A 16145-nucleotide genomic window follows, 5' to 3' on the forward strand; every position below is an offset into this window, starting at 1 on the left:
ACACACACACACACACACACACACACACACACACACACACACACACACGGACACACAAGTCCATTTATTCTCTCTCTTATTTTGTGCTCCATCCAGATAGAGCTCTAATTCATTACAGGATATGTTTCCATAGCAACATCCTGACAGTTTAGCTAAAAGGTTTGGATGCTTTCACCTTGATTGATAAAAAAGGGCTGAAATGCATTTTGTTGTACCATAACCAACTACCTGTGAATGCATCTGAAAATACCTGAGTTTGCCAATATGCCAAACAAATCCATGGTAGACATAACCCAGATAACTGGGGAAATCGTATTATTTAGAAAACAGCAAATTAGTTTTTGATTATTTTTTAATTAAAATCATGTAAAGCTTAAAATAGTATTGTAAATGTTACATATGTAAAATGTTAATCCACAGTGTAGGCTAAAAAAGCTAAAAAACTTCACTCCGACGCAGCAGTACTGAACTCATACAAGCAGTACATGGCTCATGTGAAAAGAAACTGACTTGTGTGAGAATAATATCACACACACACAGTCAGAAAAAGTAAGGACAGTGTTTTAACAATTAATGTTAACAATTACTGAGAGTATGAGTCACATGAAAATGTACTAACGCTAAGGGAAGGGAACCTAATTTACACACAAAGTATTTGACATTTTTAGCAAAGAATTTGACAGACACTTTTAACCAATGCAACTTACATTGCACCCAAGACACAAACTTTATCATTAACATACACCCCGGCAATCAATTCCATGACCTTGGTATTGCTAGCAAATGATTTATTTTTTAATCCAATTTACAGTAAAACTACCATTAACTACGACTTTTGCCTCAATAAACTCCAAATTTGCTACTTATTAACAGTTAGTAAGGTGGCTGTTAAGTTTAGGTATTGGGTAGGATAATTAGGGTTGTAGAATAAGGTCATGCAGAATATGATAATATATTATCATATATTATAATATACAATGAAAACTGCCCACATTTTTTAAAAGTAGTGCCCTACCAAAAGTTTGGGGTCAGGGAGATTGTCTTTCTTTTTTTTTTTTCTTTTTTCAATATTTTTATTTAAGCAAGGAAACATTCAATTGTCCAAAAGTAACAGTTAAAACCTTTATATTGTTTATATTGTTTGTAAAAAAAAAATTACAAAAAATGTCAAAGAAATGCTGTTCTTGAGATTTCTATTATCAGAAGTTCATCCAAAAATCCAAAAGTTTTGAGGAGTTTCCACAAAAATGTTAATAAGCACAACTGTTTTCAACATTGATGATAATGTTTGAACACTAAATCTGCATATTAGAATGATTTCTGAAGAATCATGTGACACTAAACTAGTAGTGACTGCTGAAAATGTAGTTTTGCTATCATAAGAATAAATTACATTTAAAATATTTTAAAATAGAAAAAAAGAATTATTTTAAATTGTAATAATAGTTCAGAATATAACTGTGTTTTTGATCAAATAAATATAGCCTTTGGAGAGCATAAGATACTTCTTTTTAAAAATATTTAAAAATCTTACCAACCCCAAACCTTTGAATGGTAGTATATGTGACAGCATGGACTATGCAAAGATAAATACCTTAAACAATAGAATGCTACATTTTAATGCAAGTTTAATTCTTATAAAGATTCAGAGTGGTGTCCAGTTTTTCATCTAAAAATTGTTACATTTTTAGTCCAATTTGGTGGGGGGAAAAAAGTATTTTTGGACTGTTGGCAGTCCATTTAAAATTTAAATGTAATTATTTTTTTATTATTTTAATAATCAAGATAGAGCTTTTAAAACTGTTGCTGATATTACTTCTGCTTTATTTGCTGCAATGGAAATCAATGGTCAAATCTAGCACATTGCATTATGGGATACAGTATTCAAAACAGTGTGTTCTGTGTATGCTGCAAAGTCTGGTCAATGTAGAAGGTCATCCAGGATGCATATCATTTTGTGTGAGAAATATTAAGGAGGATTTTTTGATTCACATGAAAAGTAACTCACATTTACAGCCAAGACACTGCGAGGAATGAGTTCACTGTAGTGTGTGATAGTGAAGTGCCATGTTTTGATTCTCCTGAGGTCATCAAAGGTGAACACAAGAATAAGATGGCCTTCTGTACACACCTGTGAAAAAAAGGAAGAGAGTTTGTCATTCAGTTTTTTTCAAACTTTCAGAATAAAATAAGACAGCCATCACACAAAGACAATTAATTATCTTGTATCTTCTGAAATCATGACTTGACTTGACCAGTGCACAACTTGTGAGAGAATTACATCTAACTAATTTTTGTTTTTCATTCATTTAAAACAAATCAAATTATACGGTTCTCTCATTAAAGCAGTATTTTCAGCACAAGCAGGATTCTGTGTGGAACTCTGAACCCCAACATTCTGTTGCCGGGGGAACAGAGGGTAGCTGCAAGGTTGGCATAGCAACGGGAGGGATGTAATCCCAGCAGACACGCTCTGATCAATGCCTCCAGTACACACACACACACACACACACACACTTGGGAACTGTGTCTGTATAACTTAGCTACAACATACAGTCTTCCGAATCAATATTTAATTCACAAATGTTCATTTACTAAAAAGCAAAGTTGGACAAAACTCTCTCTCTCTAATTGACAATTGAACGATTCTGCATCGTAATGGCGTACCATATGAATATTGCATAGGACATTCAGAAAATCACACGTTATGTTGGTCTTTGGGAACCAAGTATTCTTGTCATATGATATAAATGAAATAAGCAAAAGCATTCTCTGAACAGTATTGTAATATACTTGTTCAAAGACAGTATTAGCAGACTTTTCATCAAGATCACCCTACAGTTTAAGCGCATAAAGCTATAGGACAGAAAAAAGAGAAGCGTTTTTTGTGGATGAGCGAGGGAGAGAGGGAGTGAGGAAGAAGTCGAGAAAGAGCAGGAGGGAGAGGGAGAGAGTGGGGGTTATATTTTCCTTTTTTGTTTTGTGCAGTTCCAGCCCAGAATTCACAATGAGGAATACATTAGTGCTCAAAATGAGGAAGCAAAGACTCACTGAGCCAGACTCGTGCGTGTGTGTGCAGTACCTTAGTGAACGTAGGTTTGCCGTGTTGTGTTGTCATAGTACAGTGATGAGAGTCGACAGTAATAGCTGAGTTGTTGAACGACTCCTTTGTTTGTTTCAGCTCAAAATACAACTCATAGACTCCTCCTTCGAACAGAGAACTGAAGTAACGAGGGATCAGGGTGCGCCCGATGGCTGGGGAAGAAGGAAGGAGAGTGAGAGAAACATACGTGGAGAGGGAAATTTCATTTTGAGGACATCAGTTGCGGTCGCGGATTAACAAACAGAAGGAAAAGAATGGTATAGACTCCATGCAGAGGTGTTTATTTATTAATGGCCATATGATGAAAGAGACTCAAAGTTGGGCGACACACTGGCCGAACACCTTAACTGGCAAACGTAAATGTGTGTGTTTATGTGTGTGTCTCTGTGTGTGGTCCCCTAAGAGTTGGAAACAAACAGGCTACTGAATGCCGCAGGCATTAAGTCCAGCAGGCTGTGCATGCGCACAGAACTGTTAGTGCTCTGGAGCTGTCAATCACTGCAGTAGAGGTGTGTGAAGTCTGCAGGCCCATATTTATTTGAACACCCCAGACCTGTCAATCAAATCTCACCACATACACAGTGAATAAGGAATGAATGAGAATGAGTGAAATCCAGCACAACTGTGTCCCTGTCTAACTCTAAACAGACTGAAATGAATCTAAATTCAAACTCTACCTTAGAAAGAGAAAAGGAGACAAAGTGTGCAAATTTTATTATGATTTTATTTGTGATTTTAAAAATATTTTACACCACATTTTTTAGGGTAAAACAATGTTTTACACATCTTAAAGTACATATATGCTCACAAATCTGATTCTCATTTAATTTAATAAGTTAATAAGTAATCATTAGTGTACACCGTGATTTTATCATATTTTGATGTTTACAAAATCCACCAAAAAACAACATTCAAGGATTGTAAGTGGTTACAAATCTAGTTTAAAACATATGTGCCAAGTTCTCATTCACTGTATTTATCGTGGTTTTATATTTTGAAAAAAAAAAAATGTAATGAATTAAAAAATGTAAAGTCAAAATATTTTCTTTACACACTGAATGTGAATTTATCTGAATCATTATTTTCAAAATAGCTTAAAGGTAAAAAGCATTTTTATGAAGATATGAATTGAGAATTTTATGGCATTTTATAGCCTGAACTAACCTTGCATGTCATAAAAAGATTAAAATTGTTAATATTTAAAACGACTTACAGACCCTGACACACAGTCCTGAGAATCAGCAGGGTGCCTCAATGATATAATTTTCTTTTTTCAGGGTTTTTTTTGTTTCTTTTTTTTTTTTTTTGCAAAATTATTTAAAATATGAATAAGCAGGACAGCAGTTTTGTTCAAATATTTCCCCCCAAAAAAATAACATGAAAAGATTACGCTAAAGAATAGAATCCTTTTTTTTCTTAATCATGATGTGTGGACAGTTTAAACCATTTAAGTCAGAAACTGTATTGTCATTGTATGTATGAATTTGATTTTTAATGCATTTAATGTACTTTTTAATGAAATAAAATTAAAAAGTGTGTCACGTCATAGACCCAACCAAATGTTAAATATACTGTATAGGGGGGCCAACAGAAAAGTTGAAGAATCTAAACCATTACACCACACTTTTCGAACATCAATGAATACATGGTGGCTATGGCTCTGCACACACTTACTGTACGTCTTTGGTCCCTCCTCCAGGCAGAATGAGAGAGTCAATGTGGCATCTTCTTCAAAGAACTCAGTGCAGAATGCATCCCACCACAGAATATCACAGTCCTGTGGGATCACACATTAACACGCATTTAACACTGAGTGAGACAGAGGAGAGGCACAGAAGTACTTGACCTCTGAATGACCCAAAATGACCAAAATTAGGCCTGGCACAGTGATTATCATTTCAAAGCTTTCTGTTTATTATAAACACACACCCATCTTGACTCGCCCCATTAAGGGCAGCAATTTACACCACAAATCCAGCCAGCTACCGCTGGCCTGCTATTGAGATTCACTTTTGTATTGGACATTATTATACCAGTTCATACTCCACAATACACTTTGTGCGTTATAAACGTGCAAGACAGTTATTAGATTGTGAGAAAGGGGTGTTTCTATAGAGGTCATCATTCCAATAGTTTAGTCTCTCTTAGCGGTATCTGTCAAATTATCATGACTCCAGGTGTGCTGAACATACCTCTGCTGATACATTTTATTTTCCTCCATTTATTCGCATTGCTTTTTCTGAGTGTAGGCAATATTTTAAAGTACTATTTATTGTGGATTATTTTTGCACACACACTGACGGCATCAGGAAAAGCAAATATTAACAGCTTGCGCTGCAGTTTAAATCGGGACCTATTGAGGGAGAAAGAATATATATATATATACTGTATATATATATATATATATATATATATATATATACTAGTCACATTGCACTGTTTGTTCGGTTTCTGTCTTATGGAGAGTACTACAATAATTCATGCTACCAAATAAACATTATGGAACATCACCTTGCTGTTTGTGTTCCTGAAAACCACCACATAATCAATAGTGTATTTGGTATTGTACCAAACCAAGGACTAATGTGTTGTGTGCTCAGTCAAATCCTATTTAGTGAAAGTCCTTGAATATGTTCAGTTTGTAAGTGAACATTGGGGTCACACTGTGGTGATGCGAGAGGAATACGTGTGTAACGTTTTAAACGTGTGTAAAATGTCTGGTAATAAAGATCTGATCATGACTTTGGCAACCTTCAAGTGCGCTTATGTGATTATTTGAATTTTCATTTTGTGTGCAACAAAAATGATGTTTGATAGGTGTAATAATAATGCCATGTAAGCAGTCAACTTTTAATGTATAAAAAATGCATTAACAGATAGCCCATAACTTAAAAAATATTAAAACTGATTAAAATTCTGATCTTCAAACTGCTATTATGCTATTCTGGCATAGATGTGCATTGCTGTTCACGTCTTATTTCCATCATAACCAACAATGTATATTTTGTATATGAAGTATATTTTGAAAAGGCTCAATTCTTCTCGAAAACGCAATACGGAAATGTCAGCACTATTTGTAACAGAATGTTGAGATATTATACACATAAATACGTGACCTAAAATAAATTCAAAATATTTATCTTTATTTTTTTAATAGCTAATTTCCGTTTTTAACACTTTTTATCATAAAATAGGCTAATTATTGAAAGATCTTTTTTCTTTAAAATCAGCATAATTGACAGAAAAGTTCTTATAGATTACATGATGACTCTATTGATCTCGTCTAAAATGTATGTTTGCTTTAGATATTTAAGAACGTACATAAAATATTAATTGCAAAGTCCTGATTTTTGGTAATCACTCACCTCAGGCCGGGACTGGAGCCGTTTGTTAAGCTCGTGCATCCGGTACTCCGGCTGCACCGGGTAGGGCGCGTGTCTCCGGTAAAACGGACCGAACGGAGATGAGTAGAAGGGGTCGCGCGGCGCGCCAGTCATGGTTTCTGTTACCGACAGCGCGCGAGGAGCGCATCCACACGCAGCACGTGGAGCACGACGATCGTAAACATACACACACACGTGCGCTCCCGGACACACGGAGAGATGCGACTGTCAAATCACACGCGCGCTCTGCTGTGAGAGGAGAGGAGAGGAGTGGGGAAGGGAGGGAGGACTTCACGATGGGAAGTGGGTGGAGGAAAGGAGAGAGGCTCCTGTAAATTGGTGGGTCTTTCCTTACAGTACAGTCTGACAAGTTGGCCAATTAGAGCAAAATTCAATGGAATGCAATCACTTTTTAATATTTCGGATAAAATCCCCAATACATGTCTTCTATAACTACTGCAGTGTGTGCTACTGTGGCATAATATAGTTTGCTCATGTGCAAATGAATTGCATACAGCATTGCACGTATTCAATGCAGAGCTGCAACTACAGTGTGTGTGTGTTTCTCTACTTGTATTTTTCCATCTCTCCTTCTTTATGACTCACACAAGAGACTTGCTCCCCCCCCCACACACACATTCTCTCTATATTTCTCACTCTGTCTCTCAATTTGTCAATTGAAGTATGCTTTAACTATACATTTGTATTGCCGGGCTTCTTACAAATAGTGCACATATGTATTAATAGAAAGAAAAATAATAATAATAATAATATATAAAAAAGTATTAAGCATGCAGTGCAAAGTGAATTACTAATGTATGTATGTAAACTAGAAATAAAATAAAATAAGATAAGGGATTAGACAGATTTACAGAAGCAAACATCTAAATAATATAACAGTAATATGGCATAATATATTCTACATGTGCTGGAAACATCAGATCAGGGCATATTGAGTGTTTTCTCTTCTACCGGGACAGGCAGACACATATTGAGCAGCAAACACACAGCAGTTCTTGTGGATAATGTAATCTTTCTATACATTTCCCACTCATTTTTATGCTCAAAAATCTCTCTTATGTGATGAGAGACAGATAGGACAGACATGTAGAGAGAGAGTGAGTCCATATGGATTCTATTACTCTCTTGTTTTAGGGGAAAGCGGGGCCCCAAAAGTTCACCTCCTTTACTTCACTTTCTTTTTTTCTCTTAGTCTCTCTTTCTCATGGCCAAAATCAAGACACTCCCTGTTTTTACAAAATAGTGTAGAGAGTAGCACGCACGCACGCATATACACAGAGCCTGTTGCTTCATTTTGTGCTTGTGTGATTGATAGTTCAATGCTCATGTGGCTTCACAATGCAAACTGTAGGTATATTAGTAAAGAGGCTCAGAGATGCACACACAGACACAGACACACACACACACACACACACACACACACACTCTAAAGGAATGGAATTTACCCACTCCACTGCTGTATAAATGGAGAGAGAGAGAGAGAGAGAGAGAGAGTAGGATAATGAGAGAACTCTCTATCCATGTCTTTGTGTTTATCAATTTTCCTCCCGGTCTCTATGGTGACTTGATCAAAGATGACCACAAGATGTCACTCTCTGGTTTCCTTTTAGTTAATAGCAAATGGCAAGAGGATTGAGAATAGCAGAATGGTTGGGAAGGCCAAGGACCATTTCTTGAACAGGAAAGCACACCGATTTAATTTTATTTATTTATTTAATTTAATTTAATTTAATTTAATTTAATTTAATTTTTTGTTTTGTTTTGTTTTATTGTATTGTATTGTATTGTATTGTATTATTTTATTTTATATTAATTTCATTTTTATTTTATTTTAAGAAATATTTAGGATTTATAAATAAATAAATAAACAAATAGACAAACAAACAAACAAACTGAAATATTATGATGTAAAAGGAATACAAATTTTACGGTCACTTAATTTTTTTCACACAAGTTTTTTTTTTTTAGTTTAGTTTAGTTGCACAATATAAAACATATACGATAAAAAGCAAAGAACTATAATTCATATACAGTGTAGGGAGAGGCAGAAAAACCATAAGAGCTTATTTAAAGTCTCAACCTAAACAAAATATAAGTAACATACAAAAATGTATAAATGCAAATTACTGAATCAAATTAATAAGAGCATATATTGTAACGTACACCAGAAACAAACCCTATAAGGAACATGAAATACATAACAAGAAGAAATAAGGAAACAATATTTTATAAATCAGTAATAAAATGCTTTTTAAGCATCTTTTATAACATATTAATGAAGAACTTTTTTTTTTTTGCCAGATGGGATAAATCATTCCATAATTTGATACCCTAAATCTTATCGAGTATTGACCTCTACAAATGAGACATTTAGTTGGATTCTAAAATCATGCTAGACAACATGGTTTTAATATCAATATTTTTGAACACAAACATAAATTTTTGAACACATTGTATGAATTGTGGAGTTCATGCTGCTTGTTTGCTGCTTGCATTCAACAAAAGAACTAAAATGAAATAAAAAGAAATTCTGAAATTCGTTTAAATTTTCTATTCAGCGTTTCACTCAAATGTATTCTGGCAATAATACAATGTGTACTAAAAAGTGTTGAAGAACAAAGCATCAAACACAAATGTTTGAAATGAAATATGTGAGGGCCCCATCAAGAAAAAAGTGAAAGAGAAACATAATGAAGGCGAATTTAAGTAAACCTAAAGTCCAGTGAGATTAAGTTTATAATGAATGTCAAAGGATGTTGCTCATCATTTAGAGTAAACATCACCCTCTCTGACCCTGCACAAGCAATTCCACTAAGTAGCATGTATGAGTGTGTTTTCTTGTGCAATCTTTCTGCATGCCTATCCCCAAACACACACACATATGCATCTATACTGTATGGATAATCAAAGAGAAAGGAAGATGGAGACAGAGTGAGTCAGAAACAGAGAAAGATCCACATGGATTTTATTGTTGAATCCTTTGATTAAATATTAATGCAACCACAGATTCTCTAAAAATAATCCACAGACACTACAATATATAGGTGGGAATACACACACAAATGCAAGGTTTAGTAAAGAAACTCATACTCATCCCAGCTCCAAATGTTTCTCAACATCTTACTGTAGATACAGATACTGAAGACACTCCACATACTGAAAACATGTTCACACACATACAAAAATCACACATACAAAAGCACAGATGTTTTTTGGGGGGATGCCAAACTATATTTATGCATATACTGTATATGTGCGCGCACACGCACACACACACACACATGTTGTGTTTCCATGTTTTATGGGGACATTCCATAGGCGTAATGGTTTTTATACTGTACAAACTGTATGTGCTATTGCCCTACACCAACCCTACCCCTAAACCTACCCCTCACAGGAAACTTTGTGCATTTTTACTTTCTCAAAAAAAAACTCATTCTGTATGATTTATAAGCTTGTTTCCTCATGGGGACCTCAAAAATATCCCAAGGTCAAAATTTACTAGTATTACTAACCCTTGTGGGGACATTTGGTCCCCATAACGTGATAAATACCAGGTACACACATACACACACACACACACACACACACACACACAGATACACAAATATATATTGTATATTTACACAGAATACACACACACACACACACACATATATATATACACTTAAAAATAAAGGTGCTATATATACAGTGTATATATATTAAAAAAACGTTGAAAGTAAATGGCATTCTTTGGAAAATAAGTTTTTTTTCTCTATTTAAAAACTGAAAATGTGCACTTTTCATTTGCAAGTCTCTTGATAGGTTCGGCACGGTTGTCAGTCAACTTCATCTCAAAATATTGTCTGATTTATATATAAATAAAACATTATAAAAAATAAAATAACATTTCCAAAAAATGCTTTTATACACACACACACACACACACACACACACACAGATACACAAATATATATTGTATATTTACACAGAATACACACACACACACACACACATATATATATACACTTAAAAATAAAGGTGCTATATATACAGTGTATATATATTAAAAAAACGTTGAAAGTAAATGGCATTCTTTGGAAAATAAGTTTTTTTTCTCTATTTAAAAACTGAAAATGTGCACTTTTCATTTGCAAGTCTCTTGATAGGTTCGGCACGGTTGTCAGTCAACTTCATCTCAAAATATTGTCTGATTTATATATAAATAAAACATTATAAAAAATAAAATAACATTTCCAAAAAATGCTTTTCTAATACATGTTATTTTTAGGTGGATTCAACACAAAGTGACGCCCATTGTACTTGCAGTATAACAATGCTCACATTACAAGCATAGACACAAGAGTTATTGACAAGCAGTTAGTCAAGATTCTAAAAAGGCAAAGTCTGTGATTTAAGTAAAAAAAAAAAAAAAGTATATTTAACAGTGGTGATGAAGGAAGATTAGCAGCACACATTCTTCTACTCAGGAATAACACAAACAGAACTTCAAGCTTTGCTTGCTGTATGCTCCTACTATTCACTATTCTTTAGATGTGATGTTGCCATAGCAACCTCAACTCAGTGACCTCGTTCTTTCAGCTCTGAAATTATGGGCTGCCCAGCCTGATAACAGGCAAAGAATAAACAGCGATAGAGAGAGAAAGAATATTTTTTCCTAGTTTCTCTTGCTGTTGCTGCAATACAATGACATACTATCATTTCTGAAATTCTGAAGTAATCTTTTCATTATAAATCAACCACAAATTTCATGAATGAATTTGTGACAGAGTTAATGAATTAATACAAAGGCAAGCAGTGCATTAGAATTGAGCTATAGTCCTATTCAATGTCTTACCGACCACCAGAACAGCCAGGCACAAGAACAGTTTTTTTCCCGCAGGCTATATTCAGCTTGAACAATTAAAACTTAATACATCGTTTATCACAACTGGCATTTATATACACAGAATCCAAAATGTGTACACTTGTAAACTGCACACTTTGTAAATAACATATTTGCACACTTATAACATATCTGTACATTTATTTAAACAATTAAATTTTTTATTTTTCTGTATATAGTACAAATTCCTTGTGTGTGTAAACATACTTGGTAATAAAGCTCTTCTGATTCTGATGCAAAATGTACAGCAGCAAAGAAATAGTACAAATAAGCAAATAAATGAATGAACTCATATATGAAGAATGGCTTATGTAAAAAGCAGAATGGGAGGCCACATAACTTCCTTTACTGACCTTTGACTAAAATACAGGGGAAATGTATGAGATTTTAAATGTATTATTGACTTTGTGATTCAAAGAATATTTCCAAATACTATTAAAATAATGACACGTGTTTATTACTCCGCTTAGATCATCATAACTACTATTGATTCCTATAACATTTTTTTTCATGTCATGCCTGATAACAGATACATTGATCAATTCAAACATCATAATGCACAGTAAGAACAATTAATAAATCTTTAATTCGTAATTCTTTAAAACAAGCTGTTGTATTCTCACCTTCCAATATTTGCAGATACCAATGTTGAGTGTCTTCAAAATTTATTTCACAACTAATTAATGGTGTCTTATAGAGAAACTCAGATGATGACGATGATTAAAATTAACCAAAAAGAAAACAAAATATTAGCTAAAAATGAAACCCTGAAACAACAAAACTCTCTCTAATATAAATATAATGATGATACAGAGTTATACAAGCCATCTGCGGCATAAATAAATAAAATTAATAATGAATTAATTAATACAACTGACACACCAAAATTATGTGATTTAACCAAAGAAGAAATATATCCGCTGTTATATGCAGATAGAAGGTTCAAAACAGGCTGATCAATGGTTTCAGCTCAGGCTTGTGGTAAATGTTTTCTTGGCACTGACTCTATCGACCCCTTAATTCCATCTAGCATCATTTGAATACTGTTTCTGATTGTGTACAGCCATTTATGGCCAGAGTCTGCTTGCTTTCAGATGCACACATCCAGCAGATCCACAAGCAAACATCTGACATTCACTCCAATGCACAGTGTCTTCAGATCTTAATCTAGAAGGACTGAATGAGGTAGAATGGGAGGTTTTGTGCAGGCCTACAGAAGGTGCACAAAATCCAGCAACAACCAAAACCTGCTCATGAATGTTGCGAAAGGGTTCTTAGTTGTTGCATCATGTGGAATCTCATTATATTAATAAACCTTGAAAAAGCTCACTGGTGCACTTGTGTAACATTTTGATATTGTATCGCAATGCACTATATAATCATTAGTTTATTTACCTTTACAGGAATGAAAACGAAAAACTGATTAACATACACTTGCGCTCGTGGAACACAGGATATTTTTTAGAATTTTGTCCATACAATGACAGTGGATAAATGTGAAATTAATATTACAATCCGTCAAGCTCCTAAAACAACATAAACATAATCTATTAAAGGCCACTCGGTATCTCTGTATGCACATTCTGTCCAATCTGATGTGTCAAGACATGTCACTCTATTGACTTCAATGACATCAAATGACATAGACCTAGTTGATATATGGCATACTGAATTTTACACAAATGAAAACAAGACTGTGAGGGATAGACTAGTGTTTACAGTGGAATGCACTATGACTATTCAAAGGTACAACTCACAACTTTCACAACTGCTTTATGGAGTTTTTGTCTACTGAAGGTTTTTTTTTTGGAAAGACATTTCATCAGCTGAACAATCGCTATGTAATTAAACTACAGTACAATCCATTGAACACACTGTAATTCTATCTCTCATAGCCTTGCTTTCATTCCTGTGAAATATTAAATATCTGCTTACTTTTGAATCAGTTTGTCTTTAGGTTTCCACTATTTTTTGTTACAATAAATTATTTTTATTTGCAAAAATGTTATTATTTTTGAATTTATGCTCATTCCTTATACAAACGTTAATTTACACAATTTAAAATGCTAACTTGGATTAATATATGCAGAATTTATCATTGACATAGATTAATACATGGTATAATTGTTACTTCATGATACCTAATACATTAATTCATAATAAATTGTTAAATATTACTGAACCTTTAAATGTCACCATAATGTTAAAAAAATCAATAATTAGACCATGTCCACACGGGTATTTTTAAAAACGGAGTTTTTCCTTCTTCCGTTTAAAAAAAAATCTCCGTCCACATGAAAACGCAAACGCATGCTATGAAGCACTGTCAAGAGCATGCCAAACCAACAGGTGGCGATGTAATCTCAACCGTAAAGCCATGTTGGCCAATCAGAAGCCTGAAAAAGTCTCCAGTAGGCGGAGATAACAGCACAGGCGCCGATGTCACAAGCCAAAAACTCTGGCTTCTAGGGATGGGCGATACCCCTTATTTTGTTTTCGATACGATACCGATATTTTTCAAGGCAGTATCGTCGATATCGATACCGATTCGATACTTCTGCACTAAACTTTTAAATTATGAAATTTATGAAATTATTAAATTACTAAGAGTAAAATGGGTAATGAAAACCACTTAACTTTATGTTTAAAACACTGGTAAATAAAAATGCACCTTAGTATCGATATTTTTTGTTTGAGTATCGATACTTTCGATACTCGCGTCAGTATCGATATATCGATACTTCGGATCGATACGCTGTCTACACGACAACACTGCAACCGGAGTTTTTAAAAATCTTCACCCTGGCAGGAGTTTTCAAAAATGTTCGGTTTCAGTGACCTGGTGCGAGGCCAAACCGCGTAGAAAAAGAGGCGGTTTTAAAAATAACCGCGTTCGTGTGGACAGGGCCTTAGTAAACTATAATAAAATGGTAAATTATATTTTGTACTGCGAAAGGTAACTGCGTTTACCCTTGACTAGCACTCTTGTTCTGGTGTGTCTCTGATTTGTGACACCAAATATGAATATGCATATTCACATGCAACATTTGAGAGTTAAAGCAGAGGGGATTTTCACTGAATAACGTACATTTGAGTCTTTTCTAGACATAGCTATCATATGGCTTTAAGTAACGAGCAATTCACATTCAGTACTTTCATTTTGATTTTATACTTTTTATTTATGCATTTGTGGTACTTTTTGCTGTTTATAATTTTTGAAGCTTATAATCCCTAGATCACCATTTGCTTTTAATAGAAAAGAGCAACATGAGCATTTCATTAAATCTCTTTTTTGTGCTCCGTAAAATACAGTAATATGGGTTCGAAACAGCATGACAGTGTGTAAATGATAGAATTTTCCACTTTTGGACACCAATTAGGACATCTTGACTTTCCAGGCAGCAAACAGCACTTCTCAACACTCATCTGGATGTTTAGACCACAAAAAATTCTTTCCTGAAGTAGCATTCTCAAGTGTTCTCAAGATACATTATGCAAGGTAACAAGGCGGAAGCATCTCTGTAAATCTCATTTGTGTCAAGGTTTCTCCCTAGACAACATTTGTGATGTGGTTTTGTTTCAATCTTATTAGATAGGAGAGAATGTGATAAGTTTTGAAAATGTCAAAATTATAAAAAAGTGTTTACCAATTATTTATCATTTCTGAAAATAAACTCATGAGTTTAATGGGTAATTGATTTTTATTTTTGACATCAAGTGCATCTCTTTTGTAGTAGCTCAGGAACCCATTATCATTTTTCCATTTCATCTAAATTACTGGAAATTAAACACTCGTTTCATGAACCATTTATTCTTGTACTTTGTTACAATAAAAGTCAGTTTATAAAGAGAAAAAAGGCAATACTTTAGTACCTCTAAATAAATACCTGATCCTCACAAAAAAAAAAAAGAGAACGAAAAAAACTGCATTACTTCATAAAAGCACTTTTTCAATGCTGACTCACTATTCTAGTCTGATCATAACATAATTACTTTTTTTTTTTGACTGTGTGGACCCAAAGGAGAACCTGTAATTAAATTAATCATCAGCGACCCCCTATGGTGAGAAGCAGACTGTGACTGTAACAAGGATATTTGACTGCAAGGAAAAAAGAAGCTAAATGAATCAGAATAAAAGTTTAATTGCTATTTTTGCCATCGCATTTACAAAACATAATCTTTGACATTTTTATGCAATTATCCAATTTTAAATAACTACAACTTACAGTATTTTGGTGTTTACATGTAAACAAAAAGGCAATATGATAAAAAGCCTCACTAATGCAGAGACAGTAGTTGATTATTGGCTTGGCTTAGAGGAATTTGGTGATCATCAAATTAATCATAACACCGGTGTAGCCTCCGTTTTTCCGTCTGCAGTAACCAACTGCATCAGAGTACCTGAAGGAGGTCTATTCTCTCCTGTTGTCCACTTATAGAACAGCCTAGCATGTAGAAAACACTTCATGGTTTTGTTCACACACACACACACATACACACACACATACACACACACATACACACACACATACACACACACATACACACACACATACACATACATATATATATCAAAACATCTTCGTTTCCATATTTGCATGCTCCCTGTAATGGCTGAAACTGAACAGAATTTTGCAAGTCTTTTTGCTTTCTTTTTTTGCAATCCACCCAACTGTAGTCCTTTAATCACATTCTTGTGCACATGACCTAAACTTCCAAACACTAAGGTAATTAACTTAAAATGATAGTC

At 34.2% G+C, this 16145-nt stretch overlaps 1 protein-coding gene across 3 annotated transcripts in view; it reads right to left on the bottom strand.

Annotated features, from left to right (window-relative positions):
* Positions 1 to 6724, bottom strand: part of ldb2b (LIM domain binding 2b) — an 18465-nt gene extending 11741 nt beyond the window's left edge. For all 3 annotated transcript variants that reach the window (XM_016464924.1, XM_016464925.1, XM_016464926.1), the window contains exons 1-4: positions 6469 to 6724; positions 4778 to 4880; positions 3083 to 3255; positions 2009 to 2131 (exon numbers count right to left, since the gene is read on the bottom strand). In XM_016464924.1, coding sequence (XP_016320410.1) covers positions 2009 to 2131; positions 3083 to 3255; positions 4778 to 4880; positions 6469 to 6600 — 531 coding nt within the window. In that variant the 5' untranslated portion in view covers positions 6601 to 6724. The remainder of the gene's footprint in view (positions 1 to 2008; positions 2132 to 3082; positions 3256 to 4777; positions 4881 to 6468) is intronic.
* Positions 6725 to 16145: the final 9421 nt, after the last annotated feature.

The sequence above is a fragment of the Sinocyclocheilus anshuiensis genome, unplaced genomic scaffold (genome assembly GCF_001515605.1).
Source record: "Sinocyclocheilus anshuiensis isolate Anshui unplaced genomic scaffold, SAMN03320099.WGS_v1.1 scaffold128, whole genome shotgun sequence".
In the NCBI taxonomy this organism is placed as follows: Eukaryota; Metazoa; Chordata; class Actinopteri; order Cypriniformes; family Cyprinidae; genus Sinocyclocheilus; species Sinocyclocheilus anshuiensis.